Here is a 20,756-nt window from a genome sequence, read left to right on the forward strand (position 1 = left end):
AGATTCAGTCCCATGATGAGGCCTGAATTCCGACTGGAAGGGATCCAAATGGTCCGCTTCTTCCAGGTGTGCCTGGAGTTGTTCAGCCACCACTCGCTCAATCACCTTGCCCAAGAATGGAAGATTTGAGACTGGGCGATAGTTGGCCATCGTGGCCGCATCTAAAGATGGTTTTTTAAGAAGCGGTTTAATAACCGCCTCTTTCAGCGGGTCTGGGAAGGCTCCCTCACGGAGGGAAGCATTCACCACCCCACGAAGCCCATCGCCCAGTCCTTCCCAGCTAGCTTTTATGAGCCAAGATGGGCAAGGATCAAGGAGACAAGTGGTTGGTTTCACTCGTCCAAGCAGCCTGTCCACATCCTCGGGGGTAACAGATTGGAACTGATCCCACACAACTTGACTAGACAGGATTCTAGCACTCTCCCGCCCCGGCCCTGCTCCCACGGTGGAGTCTACCTCTTCTCGAATCTGAGTGAATTTATCTGCAAAAAACTTTGCAAAATCATTGCAGGAGATCATGTGGCCCATACTGGGCCCTGATGCAGCAGGTGGCTCTGCTAAATTGTGAACCACCTGAAAGAGTCTCCTGCTGCTGTTTTCCGCAGATGCAATAGAGTCTTCTTCGCCGTCGCTATCGCCACTTGGTAGGCTCAACATTGAGCTCTAACCCGTGTCCGGTCAGATTCAGAATGGGTTATCCACCACCGGCGCTCTAGCCATCTCAACGATTGTTTCATTGCCCTCAGATCCGTGGAAAACCACAGGGCTGCCCGGGCTCCATGCAATCAGAGAGGGCGCTTTGGAGCCAAACAGTCAATAGCCCTGGTTAACTCCACATTCCAGCGGGCCACCAGGGAATCAGCTGAAAGGCCATCAACATGGGATAAAACATTCCCTACCACTCTCTGGAAACCATTTGGTTGTTTTTTTTATAATATATTTATTAAAAGTTTAGGAATTTATATAAAACAAAGTAAACAGAACAATAACAACAAAAACAATAACAATACATACACTCCAAATATGAAAAAGAAACACACATACAAAACAGGTATAATTTCCATCCCTTATATTCATAAAACTTACTTTCCCGACCTCCTCATACCTCCCCTTTCTGTATTCCATTCTCTAATTAAGTCAATTCAACAAATCCTTTCCCTAATTTCTATGTACTTTTTAACCTTTCTTTTCTTAATCACATAATCATTACAGCTTTTAACTCCTTAATTTCTGAATCAACATCGTTCTAGCCTTCAATAATTTTGCAATGTTTCTTAAGATAGTCCTTAAATTTCTTCCAATCTTCTTCCACCGTCTCTTTTCCCTGGTCTCGGATTCTGCCGGTCATTTCTGCCAGTCCCATATAGTCTATCACTTTCATCTGCCATTCTTCCAAGGTGGGTAGATCTTGTGTCTTCCAATACTTTGCGATGAGTATTCTTGCTGCTGTTGTAGCATACATAAAAAATGTTCTGTCCTTCTTTGGCACCAATTGGCCGACCATACCCAGGAGAAAGGCCTCTGGTTTCTTCAGGAAGGTATATTTAAATACCTTTTTCATTTCATTATAAATCATTTCCCAGAAAGCCTTAATCCTTGGGCAAGTCCACCAAAGGTGAAAGAATGTACTTTCAGTCTCTTTACATTTCCAACACTTATTATCAGACAAGTGGTAAATTTTTGCGAGCTTGACTGGAGTCATGTACCACCTATAAATCATTTTCATAATATTTTCTTTCAAGGCATTACATGCCGTAAATTTCATACCGGTGGTCCAGAACCGTTCCCAGTCCTCAAACATAATATTATGACCAATATCTTGTGCCCACTTGATCATAGCTGATTTAACTATTTCATCCTGTGTATTCCATTCCAACAGCAAGTTATACATTTTTGACAAATTCTTAGTATTGGATTCTAATAGTTCTGTCTCCAGTTTTGATTTTTCCACCTGGAAGCCAATTTTCCTGTCTGACTTAAAAACCTCCATTATTTGATAGTAATGGAGCCAATCTCTCACTTTATCTTTCAATTTCTCATAACTCTGCAATTTCATTACATCCCCTTCTTGTTCCAAAATTTCCCAATATTTCGGCCATTTAGACTCCATATTAAGTTTTTTCACAGCCTTTGCCTCCATTGGGGACAACCACCTGGGAGTTTTGTTCTCCAGCAGGTCTTTATACCTAATCCAGACATTATACAGTGCTTTCCTGACAATATTGTTTTTAAAAGCTTTATGAGCTTTGACCTTGTCATACCACAAATATGCATGCCACCCAAAAATATTATTGAACCCTTCTAGATCCAAGATATCTGTATTCTCAAGAAGTAGCCAGTCTTTCAACCAGCAGAAAGCCGCTGATTCATAATAAAGTTTAAAATCTGGCAGGGCAAATCCCCCCCCCCTTTCTTTTGCATCAGTTAATATCTTAAATTTTATCCTGGGCTTTTTGCCCTGCCAGACAAACCTTGAAATATCTTTCTGCCACTTCTTGAAACAGTCCATCTTGTCAACAATTTGCAATGTTTGAAACAAAAATAACATTCTAGGCAATACATTCATCTTTATAACTGCTATTCGACCCAACAAGGAAAGCTTCAATTTTAACCAAATTTCTAAGTCTTTTTTTACCTCTGTCCAGCATTTTTCATAATTATCTTTAAACAGATTCACATTTTTAGTTGTCATGTTGATCCCTAAGTATTTCACTTTCTTAACCACCGTTAAACCTGTCTCATTCTGTCTCATTCTCTGGAAACCATTTGGATCCATTAAGTGGCAGGGGCGGACCATCTGAATCGGTCCCACCTGCCTGCAGAGGGGAAGGGTCGTGGAGAAGTCCAGTTGCACCAGGAAGTGATCTGACCATGGCACTTCTTTGGTTTCGCTTTTACTTAGTGTCAGATCACCAACATCCATAGAGGTGAACACCAGGTCTAAGGCATGCCCGTGGCTATGAGTTGGGCCAGACTTATTCAGGGACAGCCCCATGGAGACCATGCTTTCCATGAAGTCCCGAGTGGCCCCTTGTAAGGTCGTGTCGGCATGGATGTTAAAATCCCCTAGGACAACCAAACTAGGTGTCTCCAGGAGAACATCCGCCACGACCTGAAGCAGCTCGGGCAGGGAATCCTTGGTGCAGCGGGGAGGTCAGTACACCAATAGGAATCCTGTACTGCCCCTATTGCCCAACTTCCAGAACATGCACTCAGAGAACTGGGTCTTTCCAATAGGACGCCTGGTGCAAACTAATGACTTCCTAAAAATCACTGCAACCCCCCCTCCCCACCCACAAGGCCTGGGTTGCTGTGTGTAAGAGAAACCTGGTGGACAAGCAGCGGCATGGACAGGCCCATCTGCTTCATCCAACCAAGTCTCTGTTACACATGCCAGGTCAAATCCTCCATCCACGATCAAGTCATGAATCACAATGGTTTTATGGATCATTGACCTGGCATTGCACAGCAGCACCTTCAGGTTGTGTGGGTATCCCTTGCTGATTCCAGCATCCGTCCGGTCAGGACCAGACCTGGAGGCAGGGATAGTCCTCAGACAACGACTAAGCCTGCTTCCTCTTCCTCGGTAGTGACATGGTCTGGTCTTAGTGTAACGCCTCCTCCTACCCATGATCACTGAGATCGGTTGTCGCAGTGCATCCCCCCCCCCCCCCGTGGAACCTGCCCCAGCCATTTTGTTTGCTGGGACCCACTCCCAGGCAGCCCTGACCCCTCCCCTTAAAATCAAATTAAAACCTATACAAAAAACAAACTAACAGAACACTAAAACTATAAAAACAAAAAAACAGAAAGTTACAAACACAACATAATTAAATTAAACAAATTCCCACAACCAACTAAACACCCACCCCACCCCACACACCCAAGGCCTCCCTGGAGCCCATAGGCTGCGGAGGTGAGTATGGGGCCCGCCCCCAGGCCCAAGGTGGAGAATGGGCTTCAAGGGGGAGCGGTCCTCCCCAAGACTCATAGGCAAAGTGGCAGCATCAATGTCCCGAGGCCTCCTTGGAGCCTTATATGCTGTGGTGGAGTATGGGGCCAGCCCCCCAGGCCCAAGGTGGAAAATGGGCTTCCAGGGGAAGCGGTCCTCCCCACAAACTCACGGCAAAACGGCAAATGAGAAGGAAATGATCTTATAATGTAAATGAGACAAATGGAATTGAAAATGGTATTTCAAAGTGGGAGGAAGTCATTGAACAACTTTTATAACTTATTCAATTAACTTTTATTGCTGGAAAAGGAAACAAAAGTTTACCTAATAGAGAACAGGATGTAAGCTTTATTAGAAACCCCCTAGGTTCCTTCACAATCCTGTTCCTTAGGGGCACACAGAAGTCTGAGACATGCCTCTGAAATCAGTCTACCCATCGTATAGGCAGATGATATCTATGAGCGGAAAGTAATGAGAGTAAGAGAGACTGAATATTGTTCACTCTTCAGTATTTTTTAATCAGAAATGTATTGGGAAATGAAAGGAAATTTCCCTGTTTTAGAAAAAAATATTTTATATTATTATTTCCTTCTTCATTTGAACAGTTGGGTGTGAAAGAAACACCTGACCCATCCACATTTCCATTTCTTTCAAGATTTCATTTTGCTTCATTAAGAAATTTCAGCTGGCATTTCCTGCACTGGTGTTTATTTGCATTCAATATGCTGGTAAGTGAGACTCTTTACTACAAAAAAATTAACAAGAGAAAGAACCAAGACTGTTTTACTCTATAGAAAGATCCACTGTATTTTGACTTCAACGTGATCTACAATGCAGTTCTATTTACTGTTTACTCAGAAGTAAGTCCCACCACATTCAAAGGGACCTACTCAAGTATGTGTGTATAAGATTAAAATGTTTATATGATGATTAACGCTGCATGGATGCATACACAATAAGCTTTCAATGTAAGAGTGAGATTTATTAATTTATTGCTATCATGTTGGCTTCTCAGTGATAAAATGTATAAGGAAACAATCATGTATTAAGCACCACCGTATGCCAGTAACTTCAAAGACAGAATCACCATGGTCTTTAAACCTCCCTTATTGAAATAAATGTGAATGAAAAGCCTTTAATTTTGGGTGGACCATATTCATACTTCAAAAAAATAATTTTTTATTTTAAATAACTACTTCCTCAAATTTATTTATTTGGAACGGTTTTCAAAGGGAACACATCTTTTCCATTGAAATACAATGGCACTAAAAAAAGCCAGATTATGCAGCATTAAATATAAGTGATTACATTCTGCAATTCATCTTTTCCACCAAAATTCAGTGCTGTATTGTCTGGTTTTTGTTGGGTATTTGTTTTGTTTGTTTTTTCACTTAATTTAGATCACTTGAAGTTATATTTATGACAATAGCAGAAATGCTATTTTTTCCAGCAGTTTTGTGCTAATATGAAAAGAATGCCCCACTATGCAATAAGTCACTCCATGTGAACAAATTCCACTGTGATCACTGAGGCTACGTAGAGCTATTTAAAACAGCCCTGATGCTGCAAGAATAATGTGCAAATCTTGACAATTGTTCCATGAAATCTTTGGATGTGGCTATTCAGAGAAACGACTTGTTAACATGTGGCTGCCGAAGCTCGAGTGGTTTTTCTGTCAACTCTTTCACAGAAGCCATCTCCAAATGGCTTCTGTCCTGTGTTCTCCAGAGCAGCCTTCCCAAACCTTGTCATTTCCACATGCTGTTGGACAGCAAATCTTATAATCTAACCATGTCAATGCTGGCTGGGGCTAATAGGAATTTTGTCTGAAACATCATGAAGGCATCATGCTGACTAAGATTGTGAAACTTTTGCTTTGTGACAGTCTGATGACTACATAGAATACTAACTAAATAAAATGCAATCTCACAGTGCTTTCTTGCTGCTTTTACTCGAAGCAGTAAATATGCAAATACTTTATTACTGCTTCATTGATTGGAATTATTTCTTCCTATGTTATTTTAAGGGATGCAGGTGGCGGTGGCACTGTGGTCTAAACCACAGAGCCTGGGGCTTGCCGATTGGAAGGTCGGCAGATTGAATCCCCCGCGATGGGGTGAGCTCCTGTTGCTCTGTCCAAGCTCCTGCCCACCTAGCAATTCAAAAGCACGTCACGTGCAAGTAGATAAATAGGTACCACTCTGGTGGGAAGGTAAATGGCATTTCTGTGCGCTGCTCTGGTTCACCAGAATCAGCTTAGTCATGCTGGCCACATGACCCAGAAGCTGTCTGCGGACAAAGGCCGGCTCCCTCGGCCTGGGAGCGAGATGAGCACCACAACCCCAGAGTCGTCCTTGACTGGACCTAATGGTCAGGGGTACCTTTACCTATGTAATTTTAAGCTTTCTTTAACACATTTTGGATTCTTTTCTTCTTCCAGAAGAGTCAAACAAGAGCATGAATGCTACAAGAGAGAATGGATTTGTCCTCTTGGGTTTAATGAATCATCCTGACCTGCAGCTGTTTTTGTTCATTTTCTTTCTATTGATTTACATAATAATAGTGTTGGGGAACATACTCATTTTCATCATGGTCATAGCAGATCCATCACTTCACACACCAATGTATTTCTTTCTGAAGGTCTTGTCTTTCCTGGACATTTGCTACTCTTCGGTGACCCTCCCCCAAATGCTGGTTAATTTCCTATCAGAGAACAAGCGAATTTCCTACACTGGATGTGCCACACAAATGTTCTTCTTGCTTTTCTTAGGGGCATCAGAATGCTTCCTCCTGGCTGTTATGGCCTATGACCGTTATGTGGCCATATGCAAACCACTGAGATACATGATCATCATGAACCCGAAAGTTTGCCTTTCACTGACTGTCCTCTCATGGTTCATGGGCAACTTGGTGTCTCTGCTTCAGACAGCTTGGGTCTTCACTCTGCCATTCTGTGGATCAAACAAAATTAATTATTTTTTCTGTGATATCCCACCACTCATGAAGCTTTCATGCATTGACACTTCTTTGTATGAAATGCAGCTCTTTACAGCTGCCGTCCTAGTTATTTTCACCCCCTTTTCCCTTATCATTGTGTCCTACTCTCTGATTATTTCCAACGTCCTGAAGATGACATCCTCAGAAGGGCGTCAGAAAGCTTTCTCCACCTGCTCTTCTCATGTCTTGGTGGTCACCCTGTACTATGGGAGTGGCAGCTTGATTTATCTAAGGCCCAAATCACTTAATACTCAGGATAGTGACAAATACTTGGCTTTAGTGTACACCACCATCACGCCCATGCTGAACCCTATTATCTACGCCCTAAGGAATAAGGAGGTAAATGGTGCCATTAAGAGGATGGTGACCAAGACCAGGAACAGAGAATTATTTTTTCACAGATGATCATTCATTCATCATAATGTTTGGAAGCAATAAATATAAATTAGTATACTTTCAATTGCCAGTACTATATAATTCCCACAGATTGAGCATGACCAGAATGTATAAAGTGGTGTCTAAAAGAAGCACAAAGGACAGTTCCTGCTCCTAGTAAACAGCATGCTGAAATTGGATTTTGTCATACAGACAGCTAGCTCAATTGTAACCCATTTAAAGAACAGACCCAAGTAGGAGAGTACTGAATTTTGTTGTTGTTCATGCATAACTTAGTCTTAGCCATTAAAAGCATAGACCCAAACAGCAAATACTTAACTGAATCACAACTAGGTACAGAGTACTTCATGGAAACCTGCCCCTTCTGTTCAGTTTTCCTTTACAAAAAAAGGGGATATATGAGAGGGGGTGGAGATACACAGAAACATGCACAAATTCCTTGAAATTGTAAAAAGATGTAATAAAAATAACCACCTAGTATTCTTAGCTGTAATTGCAAAATGATTAAAATAGCTGTAAGCATGGAGTTCTATCAGACTAACATAAATCATATTCAATGACTAGTAAGTATGTAGTATAAATTTAAAACAATCCTGATTTACCCCAAAGAATCATTTGAGATGTAGTTTATTATTTTGAGAGTTGTTTGGAGACTGCCTACTACAGTGATGGCCAACCTTTTAGTGACTGAGTGCCCAAACTGCAACCCAAAACTCACTTATTTATCACAAAGTGCCAACATGGTAATTTAACCAGCATATCCCATTTTTTTTCTGTTTTTCACTTTTCTTCTTTGTGACTGCTGTTGTAATAAATAATACTTCATAAAAGTTATTGCATTACATTCTTCATTAAATTATCTTTCCATTGATATATAATTTTATTGTATAACTCAGTGCTTTTTTTCCTTCTAAAAAAATGTCTCATTTTGACTCAAGAAAATCTCCACCAGGGAAAAATAAATACAGTTCAAATCAGGAAGAATAAACACAGTGAATTTCTTCTCCTGTTAAATTTACAAAATGTTTAGGGGTATGCGTCCCCCTGAGTCCCCACAGAAAAAAAAAGCACTGGTATTACTCCCAGACAAAGTGGTGTTATGTGCCATCAAACCACGGAAATATGTTTTTTCCAGAAGGTTCCACAATTTTGGCCACTAGTGTACACTGGAGGGCTGAAATAAGAGCCACCCTCTCCCAATTCTTAATATGATATAATAATGATTGTCTGTGTGTGCACATACAAATAAATAGAAATAAAGAAATAAACCCAGCCAGGTGGTCGGGGTATTATGTTGTTGTTGTTGTTGTTGTTGTTGTTGTTGTTGTTGTTGTTGTTGTTTGTCATTTCTTCAGCTGTCATTTGATCACAGCATCCACGGAATGAATTTTTCTGTTGGCTTCTGCAGGAAAGCTCAGCGAACACGTAAACCCAGCAGCCCCTTCTTAGGTTGCCATCTTTATATGCTTACTGACCTGGGAGTTAAGCCCTGCTGAACTCAAGGTGGCTTACTCCCGAGTAGGAAAAACAGACTGGCAGGAGGCCCTGGAGCATCAAAAGTCAACGCCTGCTCAGCCCCTCTCTCGCTCGCTCGCCAGGCCCAGGTTCTGCAGGCTTTGGACGGCACGTGCGAGCCCTCCTCTCCTCCTCCTCCCCCACAACTGGCATGGAAGCTATGGCCCTGCTGGGGTGTTGGCGCACGTGCCCACAGAGAGGGCACTCAGAGCATGCCATAGGTCCGCCACCACTGCCCTTTGACATGCCCTCTAACATTTTGCAGAGGGAAATTGGGATGCACCTCTTTTGGGGCTGCACTCCCCATACAAGTCACATGACTTACATGAGAGCAATGTGCATCCTTCAGGGCAGGGAGAAGCCTTCCTCACCTAGAGGGGCTGTCCATAAAGTAGTTAATCATGGGTGGAGGAGAATCATGTGGGGAACATGACAGGAGAAAAATGAAGTCTCATATACAGCATTATATGTTCCCCAAAGGAAGCCAGCAGGGAGAAGGAGAAGGCATGCCCTGCTGCCAGTGGCTCTTTAAGTTGTGAAATGCTTCCATAACTATGAAGTACTTTATGGACTATCAGTGCTGGATCCCTGTTCAAAGGAGGGTAGAGTTCCTGTATCTTTCATAGCCATGCAAAATTGTTGCTAGATTAAGATAAGGTCTACTTGCTATTAGAGGCTCAGTATTGCTGTCTTGGGACGCGGGTGGCGCTATGGGTTAAACCACAGAGCCAAGGACTTGCCGATCAGAAGGTCGGCAGTTCAAATCCCTGCGACGGGGTGAGCTCCCGTTGCTCGTTCCCTGCTCCTGCCAACCTAGCAGTTCGAAAGCATGTCAAAGTGCAAGTAGATAAATAGGTACCATTCCAGCGGGTAGGTAAACGACGTTTCCGTGTGCTGCTCTGGTTCACCAGAAGCGGCTTAGTCATGCTGGCCACATCACCCAGAAAAACTGTCTGTAGACAAACGTCAGCTCCCTTGGCCAATAAAGCGAGATGAGCGCCGCAACCCCAGAGTCAGTCACGACTGGACCTAATGGTCGGGGGGGGGGGTCCCTTTACCTTTTTATTGCTTTCTTATTTTGAATCTGTTCACCTAACTACTCTTTCAGTGCTAATATTTATCAGCACACCTAATCACAAATCAGCTACTGTACATTGCTATGAGATCATTTGCAGATGAGGAACAGGCACCCCTTCAGATGTGACTTCAACTGCCCTCAGCACAAGGCTGCATGGCCATTGGTCAAGGCCAATATGTGTCAAAGTCCAATATGTGTTGAGCCACAGGTTCCCCATCCCTGTGATAATTCTATTAACATTACAGTCTGATCCATGTTTACTCAGAGATAAGACCAATTGTGCTGAAGGGGACTTACACACTGTGCATCCAGTGGAAGCGGGGCTACTACTCATTTGTAAGACAATACAGTCCCAAGTGAGAGAAAAAGAGAGAGCCAACCCCATTCTACTAAAACCTAAAAAACATGCAATAAGAGAATCTAAATTATTTGTCCACTTGTACTTCTCGTTTCATACCATTGGAGCCAACTCCTAGGGGCTGTGGGGGGCTTCTGCCCCCACAATAAAAGATTTGAGGTGGCCAGGCCCCCACAAAGCTGATAGGCATTCCCATTCAAATGTTGAGTGTGCACTGTGTCATGTGATCAAGTATGTGGGGCAGGGCTTACCTGGGCCCCCACAATATCTTCTTCAAGTTGGCACCCCTGTTTCATACTTAATTCAGCACCTGATAATACAGTAAGGGTGTATGATACCCTTCACAATCAAGAAATTCCCCTCCTACCCAGAACCATACCTCTATAAGGTGGAGGGCTCCTTCCATGACCTTCCCAGAGTCCAGGAAGGGCAGAATTCCTACCCTTTTATAAAAGGAGTTGGGTGAATGGTGAGGGGAGGGGAGGCTTGGGGCAAGCTGTGTGGGTGATGAGCTGTGAGGGGATAGGGGAGGGGTGGATGATTTGTAGAGGAAAAGACATTTAGTCAGGTGATGAGCTGTGAGGGGATAGGGGAGGGGTGGATGATTTGTAAAGAAAAGGACATTTAGTCAGGTGTAAAAGTAGCATGCGTTGGCCAGGTATGGAGGGATGTGGGTTGTCAAAGGGTTTGGTGGGTAGGTGGGGTTGGTGATCAGAGTGAGTAGGCATTCCCTAGTTTTAAAATAAAAGAAGAAGAAAAGCAAGATAGCCTGAATATCTGGTGTCCTTTTTTCTCTCAGTCATATTCTGGCATTATTGAGGAAAATCAAGAGAATTCAATGGGAAAGGTGGCATTGATGATGACCTCAGAGAGGTATGGCTTTAAATAGCTACCTCCCTACCTGTTTATTTTTTTTTTAAATACATATTTATTAAAGTTTTACAAAACAAAGAATTCATCATTTCAAAATGTATCATTTCCATACATAAAGCTCAAGAAAAACAACATGACAGAAAAAAAAATGAAAGAAGAAAAATAGAAAAACAGAAAAAAGAAAAACACTCTTTCTTAAATTTATAAAGTTCCATGCCCCTCTGTCTTGACCTCCTCACATCCCCCTTTTTTGTGTTCCACTTTACTCCAATCAGATTCAGCAAATTCAAAACCTTGTTTCAACCATACTTAATATTATATTCTAATTATTATGTCCCCATTTTCCATTTATTTTAATCCGTACCTCATCTTATAAAATATGACATAATATTGTTCTGTTCATAACCCCTTATCCTTTTTTTCTTAGATTCTTCTTTTCACACACCTTTGGCCAAAGTCACACAAACCCTGTTGCTTTTACTTCCCACATCCTATTGACACTCCAAGATTTTACAGTGTTTTTGTAGATAGTCCTTAAACTTTTTCCAGTCCTGTTCCATCGATTCTTCTCCCTGGTCACGGATTCTGCCAGTCATTTCAGCCATCTCCATGTAGTCTATCACTTGCGTCTGCCATTCCTCCACGGTGGGTAGATCCTGTGTCTTCCAATATTTAGCTAAAAGTATTCTTGCTGCTGTTGTTGCATACATAAAGAATCTTTCTTTGGCACCCATTGGCCAACTATGCCCAAGAGAAAGGCCTCTGGTTTCTTGGGGAAGGTACTTTTAAGTACTTTCTTAAGTTCATTATATATCATTTCCCAGTAAGCCTTAACTCTTGGGCAAGTCCACCAGAGGTGAAAGAATGTTCCCTCAGCTTCTTTACATTTCCAACATTTATTGTCAGGCAGGTGATAAATTTTAGCAAGCTTGACTGGGGTCATGTACCACCTGTAAATCATTTTCATAATGTTCTCCTTTAAGGCAATGCATGCCGTAAATTTCATACCGGTGGTCCACAACTGCTCCCAATCAGCAAACATAATATTATGACCTAGATCCTGCGCCCATTTGATCATTGCTGATTTGACCGTTTCATCCTGCGTGTTCCATTTCAACAGCAAGTTATACATCTTTGACAAAATCTTAGTTTTTGGTTCTAACAGTTCTGTTTCCAATTTCGATTTATCCACCTGGAAGCCAATTTTTCTATCCAAATTATAGGCCTCTCTTATTTGATAGTAATGAAGCCAATCTCGCACTTTGTCTTTTAATTTTTCAAAACTCTGCAGTTTCAATCTGTCACCTTCTTGTTCCAAAATTTCCCAATATTTTGGCCATTTAGCCTCCATATTGAGCTTTTTCTGAGCCTTAGCTTCCATAGGTGACAACCACCTTGGGGTTTTACTTTCCAGCAGGTCTTTATATCTTATCCAGACATTAAACAAAGATTTTCTGACAATATGGTTTTTGAATGCCTTATGAGCTTTAACCTTGTCGTACCAAAGATATGCATGCCACCCAAAAACATTATTAAAACCTTCCAAATCCAAAATGTCTGTATTTTCAAGAAGCAGCCAGTCTTTCAGCCAGCAGAATGCTGCTGATTCATAGTACAATTTAAGGTCTGGCAGGGCAAATCCACCTCTTTCTTTTGCATCAGTTAAAATTTTAAACTTAATTCTAGGTTTCTTGCCCTGCCAGACAAATCTAGAGATGTCTCTCTGCCACTTCTTGAAACAATCCATCTTGTCCAAAATTTGCAAGGATTGAAATAAAAATAGCATTTTAGGCAATACATTCATTTTTATAGCTGCAATTCGACCCAACAAGGAAAGCTTCAAGTTAGACCAGATTTCTAAGTCTTTTTTAACTTCTGCCCAACATTTCTCATAGTTCTCTTTAAATAAGTTCAAATTTTTCGCCGTCATATTAATCCCTAGGTATTTCACTTTCTTAACCACCATTAAGCCTGTTTCATTCTGAAACCTATCCTTTTCCATTGGAGTTAAATTCTTCTCTAATACTTTAGTTTTTACCCTGTTTAGTCTAAATCCCGCCACATGACCAAATTCTTTAATCAATTCCAAAGCTCTTTTCATACTGGATTCCGGCTCCTGTAAAGTTAGAACCAAATCATCTGCAAAGGCTTTCAATTTATATTGTTTGGCTCCGACCTGAATACCTTTTACAAATCGGTCCCCTCTTATCATGTTTAGCAGCACCTCCAGGACCGAGATAAATAATAATGGAGAGATAGGGCAGCCCTGACGTGTTCCTTTTTCTATCCTAAAATCTTCAGTCACCACATTGTTTACAATCAATTTCGCTTTTTGTTCTGAATATATTGCTCCTATACCATTTTCGAACCCCTGACCCACTCCCATCCCTTTCAAATTTTTCTTCATAAAACTCCAAGAAATGTTATCAAAGGCTTTCTCCGCATCAATAAAAACTAAAACAGCTTTCGTGTTGATATTCCTTTGCAACAACTCCAGAATGTCAATTATATTCCTTGTATTATCAGACAAGTGTCTGCCTGGGAGAAAGCCTGCCTGGTCCTTATGTATTACTTCCATTAATACTTTTTTAAGTCTGCTAGCTAAAATGTCTGCAAAGATTTTGTAATCCACATTCAAAAGGGAGATAGGACGGTAGTTCTTTAGTTGTGTCTTTTCAGCTTCTGTCTTGGGTATCAATGTGATGTATGCTTCTTTCCACGATTCAGGCGCCTTTTTCCCTTCCAAAATCTCATTGCACACCTCCTTTAATGGTTGAATTAAGAGATCTTTTAAAGTTCTGTAGTATTTGGAGGTTAGTCCGTCCGGTCCTGGAGATTTGCCCAGTTGCATGTTCTGAATGGCACCTTCAATTTCTTGTTCTGTAATTTGCTGGTTCAATACTAATTTATTTTCTGAAGATATTTTTTGTAATCCATTGGTTCTTAAAAATTGGTCTATCTCAGTTTCTTTCTGCGGCCCTTGCGTATAAAGTTGTTTAAAATATCTCTGAAAGCACCTTCTAATCTCCTCCGGGTTCTGTATGTTTTTTCCATTGATATCAAGATTTGTGATCGTATTTAACTTCTGTCTTTTTTTCAGTTGCCACGCCAATAATTTCCCACATTTATTAGCTGACTCAAAAGTCTTTTGTCTCATTTGTTTAATTTTCCACTCTATTTCTTCATTAATCAATTTCATATATTGCACCTGATATAACTTAATCTCTCTTAGAATCTCTTTTGAGTTTGGTTTAACTCTTAACTTCTTCTCCCCTTGTTTTATTTTTTCCAAAATTTTCATTTTCTTCTCATTTTGAGATCTCTTTTTTATTGCATTCTGTTGAATCAAGAACCCTCTCATGACCGCTTTGCTTGCGTCCCAAACCGTTCTTTTTTCAACCATAGTTCTCATATTAATTTCAAAATAGTCTTTCAGAGTCTTTTGGGCCTTCCTTACGATATCTTGGTTTCTTAGTAAGGTGTCATTCATCCTTCATCTGAAGGAACCGATAGGTGTTAGTTTCATTTCCATCTTTACCGCATTATGGTCGGAGCAGGTTTTTGGGCAGATTTCCACCTTTTTTATTTTAGGTGCCAGGCCTCTAGTTGTCCAAATTTGGTCGATCCTTGTCCATGTCATTTTGGCTTCAGAAAAGAATGTTCCCTCTCTGCCTAGGGGATTTTTGGTCCTCCAAATATCAATCAAATCCATATTGTCAGTCAGTTCAAAAAAGGTTTTTGGTAGTCTGCCCTCTTTCGTTATGGTCTGTCTTTGTGCTTTATCCATGTTCGTGGACACCACTCCATTCATGTCTCCCATCATAATAATATTGTTATAGTCAATAAAGTCCATCAACGTCTCATGCAATTTCTTGTAAAACTCTGATTTCCCCTCATTTGGTGCATAAATTCCTAAGATCAGAAATTTCTCTCCTTGTGTTTGGATTTCTATTGCCAAAATTCTTCCTTGTTCATCTTTAAAAAGAAGCTTTGGTGATAGGCTTTCTTTTGCATAAATTGCCACACCTCTCTTTTTAACCTTGTCTGATGAGATAAATTCTTGGCCTAATTTTTTATTAATTAACACTTTTCTGTGCAGCCTAATCACATGTGTTTCCTGCAAGCAAATTATGTCCAATTGTTCCTTTTTTAATAAATGAAAAACCTTCTTCCTCTTTTCCGGGGAGTTTAGACCGTTGGTATTCCAACTTAGTAGTTGCAGAGACATGTTGAGATGGTGTTATTTTCCTCCTGTTGCTCCCGGAAGTGGCGTATCTTTAGGATCTTTCAATTCCCCAGGTGCAGGTATTAGACTTGATGATCCCGATCCTGAATCGCTTGGCTCTTCAATCCCTTTCTGAAGGTCTTCTCCGTAGTCGTTCAAAAATTTGTCTTTATCTTCCACCGATTTGATTTTAACTTTTTTCCCTCTGAAGGTAAAGGAAATCCCTTGGGGGAATTCCCATCTGAAGATAATCCTGTTGCTTCTCAGAAGTTGCACCAGATCACCGTAATTCACTCTGAGCTCCAACAAATGCTTAGGAATATCCTTATAAATTTCCAACCTTGATTCTTGGATCTCTAATGGCGTCTTGAAGTGCGCACTCAGGATTTTGTCTCTTTCCTCCCTCGTTCTGAGGGAGATTAGACAGTCTCTCGACTTAATCTTCCTCCCTCCCTTTCCCAGTCTGAATGCGCTCACAATTTTAAAGTCCTTTTCTTCTTCCAAGGGCCAAGATTGTGTAAATTCCTTCGTGAGGTACTCAGTTAGATTTTCATTATCAATTTCCGGTACAGATCTGATCCTTAAATTGTTTTCCTTATTTTTCAGTTCGATCATAGACAGCAGTGCCTGGTGTTCTCCTATCTGTTTGCGCATAGGTTTGATTTCTCCCTGAACTTCTTCAACTTTCTGCTTTGCCTCTTCAGCAATTTTACGGTTTGCAGTAGTGTCTTCCACCAACTTTCCAATAGTTTGTGCATTTAAGTTTACTTGTTGAGTCAAGTTATTAATGCTTGCGGTGTTTTGGTCTATCTTATCTGACTGGTCGGAGACTTGTTTACTTAAACCTTCCAACTTTTCAAATATTTTATTTAACACTGAAGTAAAGTCCCCACCTGAGGCCATTCCTTCCGGCCTAGGTTGTTCTATATCTTCCACTTGTGCCACAGGGATTGTGGGGACAGAGGATCTGCGCAGCTGAGAAGTTAAAGTAGTTTGCAGTGTTTTGGCTTTAGCTGATCTTGTCCTTCCGCTCATAACCCTTCTTATCTATGCGTCAAGGTCGGTCTCACAGTCTGTCTTTCTCATGGAAATCCCCAAATCAACAGATGGAAAATTCCCCCAGTAGGTTGCCAAACCAAATTGTTCCACTAGAGGGATACTGTAGTCAGGAAAGCTCAAAAATGTCGCAGTTCATAAAAGTTAAAGGTTCCCTCCCTACCTGTTTAGTGGATGAGATATCAGATGACTGATATATGTGATCACTTGCTGCCCAAGCTTTCTAAATGGTTGATACCACAGATTTAGATCTTCTGCAAGTAGCACTGAGCTATGCTCAGTTGGACTTAATGCACTATAATAGGAGCTAAGGGACTGTGAGAATACTTTTGTGCTATGAAATGACAAAAAATACTCTACCTTGTTGAGTTCATTGATTTGCATGTCAAGGGGTGGGCAGGGGTTAGAAGCAGGATCACAAAAACAGGGTCTACTGCAATGTATCTGTATTCATTTAAAATTCTGCATGGAGTTTAGACTGTTGCTCGTACAAAGGTACACTTGTGGGGCCCTACTCATGCAATTAGGAATCCTGAAATTTATGCAATTGGGATTCCTTATCATGTGAAGTGACCCCTATGCACATACAGTTGCACATTTGCAGACTCATTGTAGGCGTCCAATTGAAGTCACATAATTCAGTCTCCGCCTCCCCAGAATGATACTGCCTGGTGAGCCAAAATGGGCTACTGACCATAGTTTCTTACAGCAGATGACCGTAGTGAAACAAATGAGAAGGAAATGATCTTATAATGTAAATAAGACAAATGGGATTGAAAATGGTATTTCAAAGTGGGAGGAAGTCATTGAACAACTTTTATAACTTATTCAATTAACTTTTATTGCTGGAAAATGAAACAAAAGTTTGTGTAATAGAGAACAGGATGCAAACTATTAGAAACCCCCAAGGTTCCTGCACAATCCTGTTCCTTAGGGGTACACAAACGTCTGAGATACGCCTCTGAAATCAGTCTGCCCATCCTATAGGCAGATGATATCTGTAAGCGGAAAGTGGTGAGAGTAAGAGAGACTGAATATTGTTCACTCTTCAGTATTTTTTAATCAGAAATGTACTGGGAAATGAAAGGAAATTTCCCTGTTTTAGAAAAATTATTTTATATTATTATTTTCTTCTTCATTTGAACAGTTGGGTGTGGAAGAACCACCAGACCCATCCACGTTTCCATCTCTTTCAAGATTTTATTTTGCTTCACTAAGAAATTTCAGCTGGCATTTCCTGCACTGGTGTTTATTCGCGTTTATTATGCTGGTAAGTGAGACACTTTACTACAAAAAAATTAACAGGAGAAAGAACCAAGACTGTTTTACTCTACAGAAAGATCCACTGTATTTTGACTTCAACTTGATCTACAATGCAGTTCTATTTACTGTCTACTCAGAAGTAAGTCCCACCATGTTCAAAGGGACCTACTCCCAAATATGTCTGTATAACTTTAAAAGGTTTCTACAATAATTAATGCTGCATGAATGCATACACAATAACCTTTCTAAGTAAAAGTGAGATTTAATCATCTATTGCTATCATGTTGGCTTCTCAGTGATAAAATGTATATGGAAACAAACATGTCTTAAGCACCACCGTATGCCAGTAACTTCAAAGACAGAATCACCATGGTCTTTAAACCTCCCTTGTTGAAATAAGTGTGACTGAAAAGCGTTTAATTTTGGGTTGACCATATTCATACTTTTTAAAAAAATAATAATAATATATTTTTTTAAATAACTACTTCCCCCAATTTTTTTTATTAGGAACAGTTTTCAGAGGGAATACTTATCTTCTCCATTGAAATACAATGGCACTTAAAAAAAAAAAAAAACACTTCAGCCGGATTATGCAACATTAAAAATAACAGTGATTACATTCCGCAATTCATCTTTTCCACCAAAATTCAGTGCTGTATTGTCTGGTTGTTGTTGGGTTTTTGTTTTTTGTTCACTTAATTTAGATCTCTTGAAGTTATTTTTATCACAATAGCAGAAATGCTATTTTTTTCCAGCAGTTTTGTGCTAACATGAAAAGAATGTCCCACTGTGCAATAAGTCACTCCATGTGAACAAATTGCATTGTGATCACTGAGGCTACATAGAGCTATTTGAAACAGCCCTGATGTTGCAAGGATAATGTGCTAATCTTGACAATTGTTCCATGAAATCTTTGGATGTGGCTATTCAGAGAAATGACTTGTTAACATGTGGCTGCCCAAAGCTCCAGTGCTTTTCTGTCATCTCTTTCATAGAAGCCATCTCCAAATGGCTTCTGTCCTGTGTTCTCCAGAGCAGCCTTCCCAAACCTTGTCATTTCAACATGCTGTTGGACAGCAAATTTTATAATCTCTAACCATGTCAATGCTGGCTGGGGCTAATAGGAATTTTGTCTGAAACATCATGAAGGCATCACGTTGACTAAGATTGTGAAACTTTTGCTTTGTGACAGTCTGATGACTACATACAATAAAGGTAAAGGGACCCCTGACCATCAGGTCCAGTTGTGACCGACTCTGGGGTTGCGCGCTCATCTTGCTCTATAGGCCGGGAGCCGGCGCTTGTCCGCAGACAGCTTCCGGGTCACGTGGCCAACGTGACTAAGCCGCTTCTGGCGAGCCAGAGCAGCACACGGAAATGCCGTTTACCTTCCTGCCGGGTAGCGGTCCCTATTTATCTACTTGCACTTTGCGGTGCTTTTGAACTGCTAGGTTGACAGGAGCTGGGACCAAGCAACGAGAGCTCACTCCGTCGCGGGGATTCGAACCGCCGACCTTCCGATCGACAAGTCCTAGGCTCCGTGGTTTAACCCACAGCGCCACAATACTAACTAAATAAAATGCAATCTCACAGTGCTCTCTTGCTGCTTTTACAGTAAATATGCAAATACTTTATTACTGCTTCATTGATTGGAATGATTTCTCCCTATGTTATTTTCAGGGACGCAGGTGGCACTGTGGTCTAAACCACAGAGCCTAAGGCTTGCCGATCAGAAGATCAGCAGTTCGAATCCCTGCGATGGGGTGAGCTCCTGTTGCTCGGTCTCAGCTCCTGCCCACGCAGCAGTTCAAAAGCACATCAAGTGCAGGTAGATAAATAGATACTGCTCCAGTGGGAAGGTATACAGTGTTTCCGTGCGCTGGTCTGGTTTGACAGAAGCAGCTTAGTCATGCTGGCCACATAACCCAGAAGCTGTCTGCAGACAAACGCCAGCTCTTTCGGCCTATAGAGCGAGATGAGAGCCGCAACCCCAGAGTCTTACATTTACATTTACCTATGTTATTTTAAGCTTCCTTTAACACATTTTGCATTCTTTTCTTCTTCCAGAAGAGTCAAACAAGAGCAATGAATGCTACAAGAGAGAATGGATTTGTCCTCTTGGGTTTAATGAATCATCCTGACCTTCAGCTGTTTTTGTTCATTTTCTTTCTATTGATTTACATAATAATAGTGTTGGGGAACATGCTCATTTTCATCATGGTCATAGCAGATCCATCACTTCACACACCAATGTATTTCTTTCTGAAGGTCTTGTCTTTCCTGGACATTTGCTACTCTTCGGTGACCCTCCCCCAAATGCTGGTTAATTTCCTATCAGAGAAGAAGCGAATTTCCTACACTGGATGTGCCACACAAATGTTCTTCTTGCTTTTCTTAGCGTCATCAGAATGCTTCCTCCTGGCTGTTATGGCCTATGACCGTTATGTGGCCATATGCAAACCACTGAGATACATGATCATCATGAACCCGAAAGTTTGCCTTTCACTGACTGTCGTCTCGTGGTTCATGGGCAACTTGGTGTCTCTGCTTCAGACAGCTTGGGTTTTCACTCTGCCATTCTGTGGATCAAACAAAATTAATTATTTTTTCTGTGATATCCCACCACTCCTCAAACTTTCATGCATTGACACTTCTTTGTATGAAATGCAGCTCTTTACAGCTGCCGTCCTAGTTATTTTCACCCCCTTTTCCCTTATCATTGTGTCCTACTCTCTGATTATTTCCAACGTCCTGAAGATGACATCCTCGGAAGGGCGTCAGAAAGCTTTCTCCACCTGCTCTTCTCATGTCTTGGTGGTCACCCTGTACTATGGGAGTGGCAGCTTGATTTATCTAAGGCCCAAATCACTTAATACTCAGGACAGTGACAAATACTTGGCTTTAGTGTACACCGCCATCACGCCCATGCTGAACCCTGTTATCTACGCCCTAAGGAATAAGGAGGTAAATGGTGCCATTAAGAGGATGGTGACCAAGACCAGGAACAGAGAATTATTTTTTCACAGATGATCATTCATTCATC

General features: G+C 41.1%; 2 protein-coding genes across 2 annotated transcripts in view; one reads left to right on the forward strand and one right to left on the reverse strand.

Moving 5' to 3' along the window:
- The window catches only part of LOC310748627 (vomeronasal type-2 receptor 26-like), a gene marked incomplete at both ends in the record, with an annotated part of 390,828 nt that overhangs the window by 282,201 nt on the left and 87,871 nt on the right, over positions 1-20,756 (reverse strand). The gene's annotated exons all lie outside the window — the stretch shown is intronic.
- On the forward strand, positions 6,542-7,354 carry LOC310748649 (olfactory receptor 10A7-like; the record flags this gene model as incomplete). Its single annotated transcript, XM_083584498.1, has 1 exon — positions 6,542-7,354. The coding sequence occupies one exon, from the start codon at positions 6,542-6,544 to the stop codon at positions 7,352-7,354; it is 813 nt and encodes a 270-aa protein (XP_083440624.1).

This window comes from Podarcis filfolensis (assembly GCF_964270895.1).
Source record: "Podarcis filfolensis genome assembly, chromosome: 13".
In the NCBI taxonomy this organism is placed as follows: domain Eukaryota; kingdom Metazoa; phylum Chordata; class Lepidosauria; order Squamata; family Lacertidae; genus Podarcis; species Podarcis filfolensis.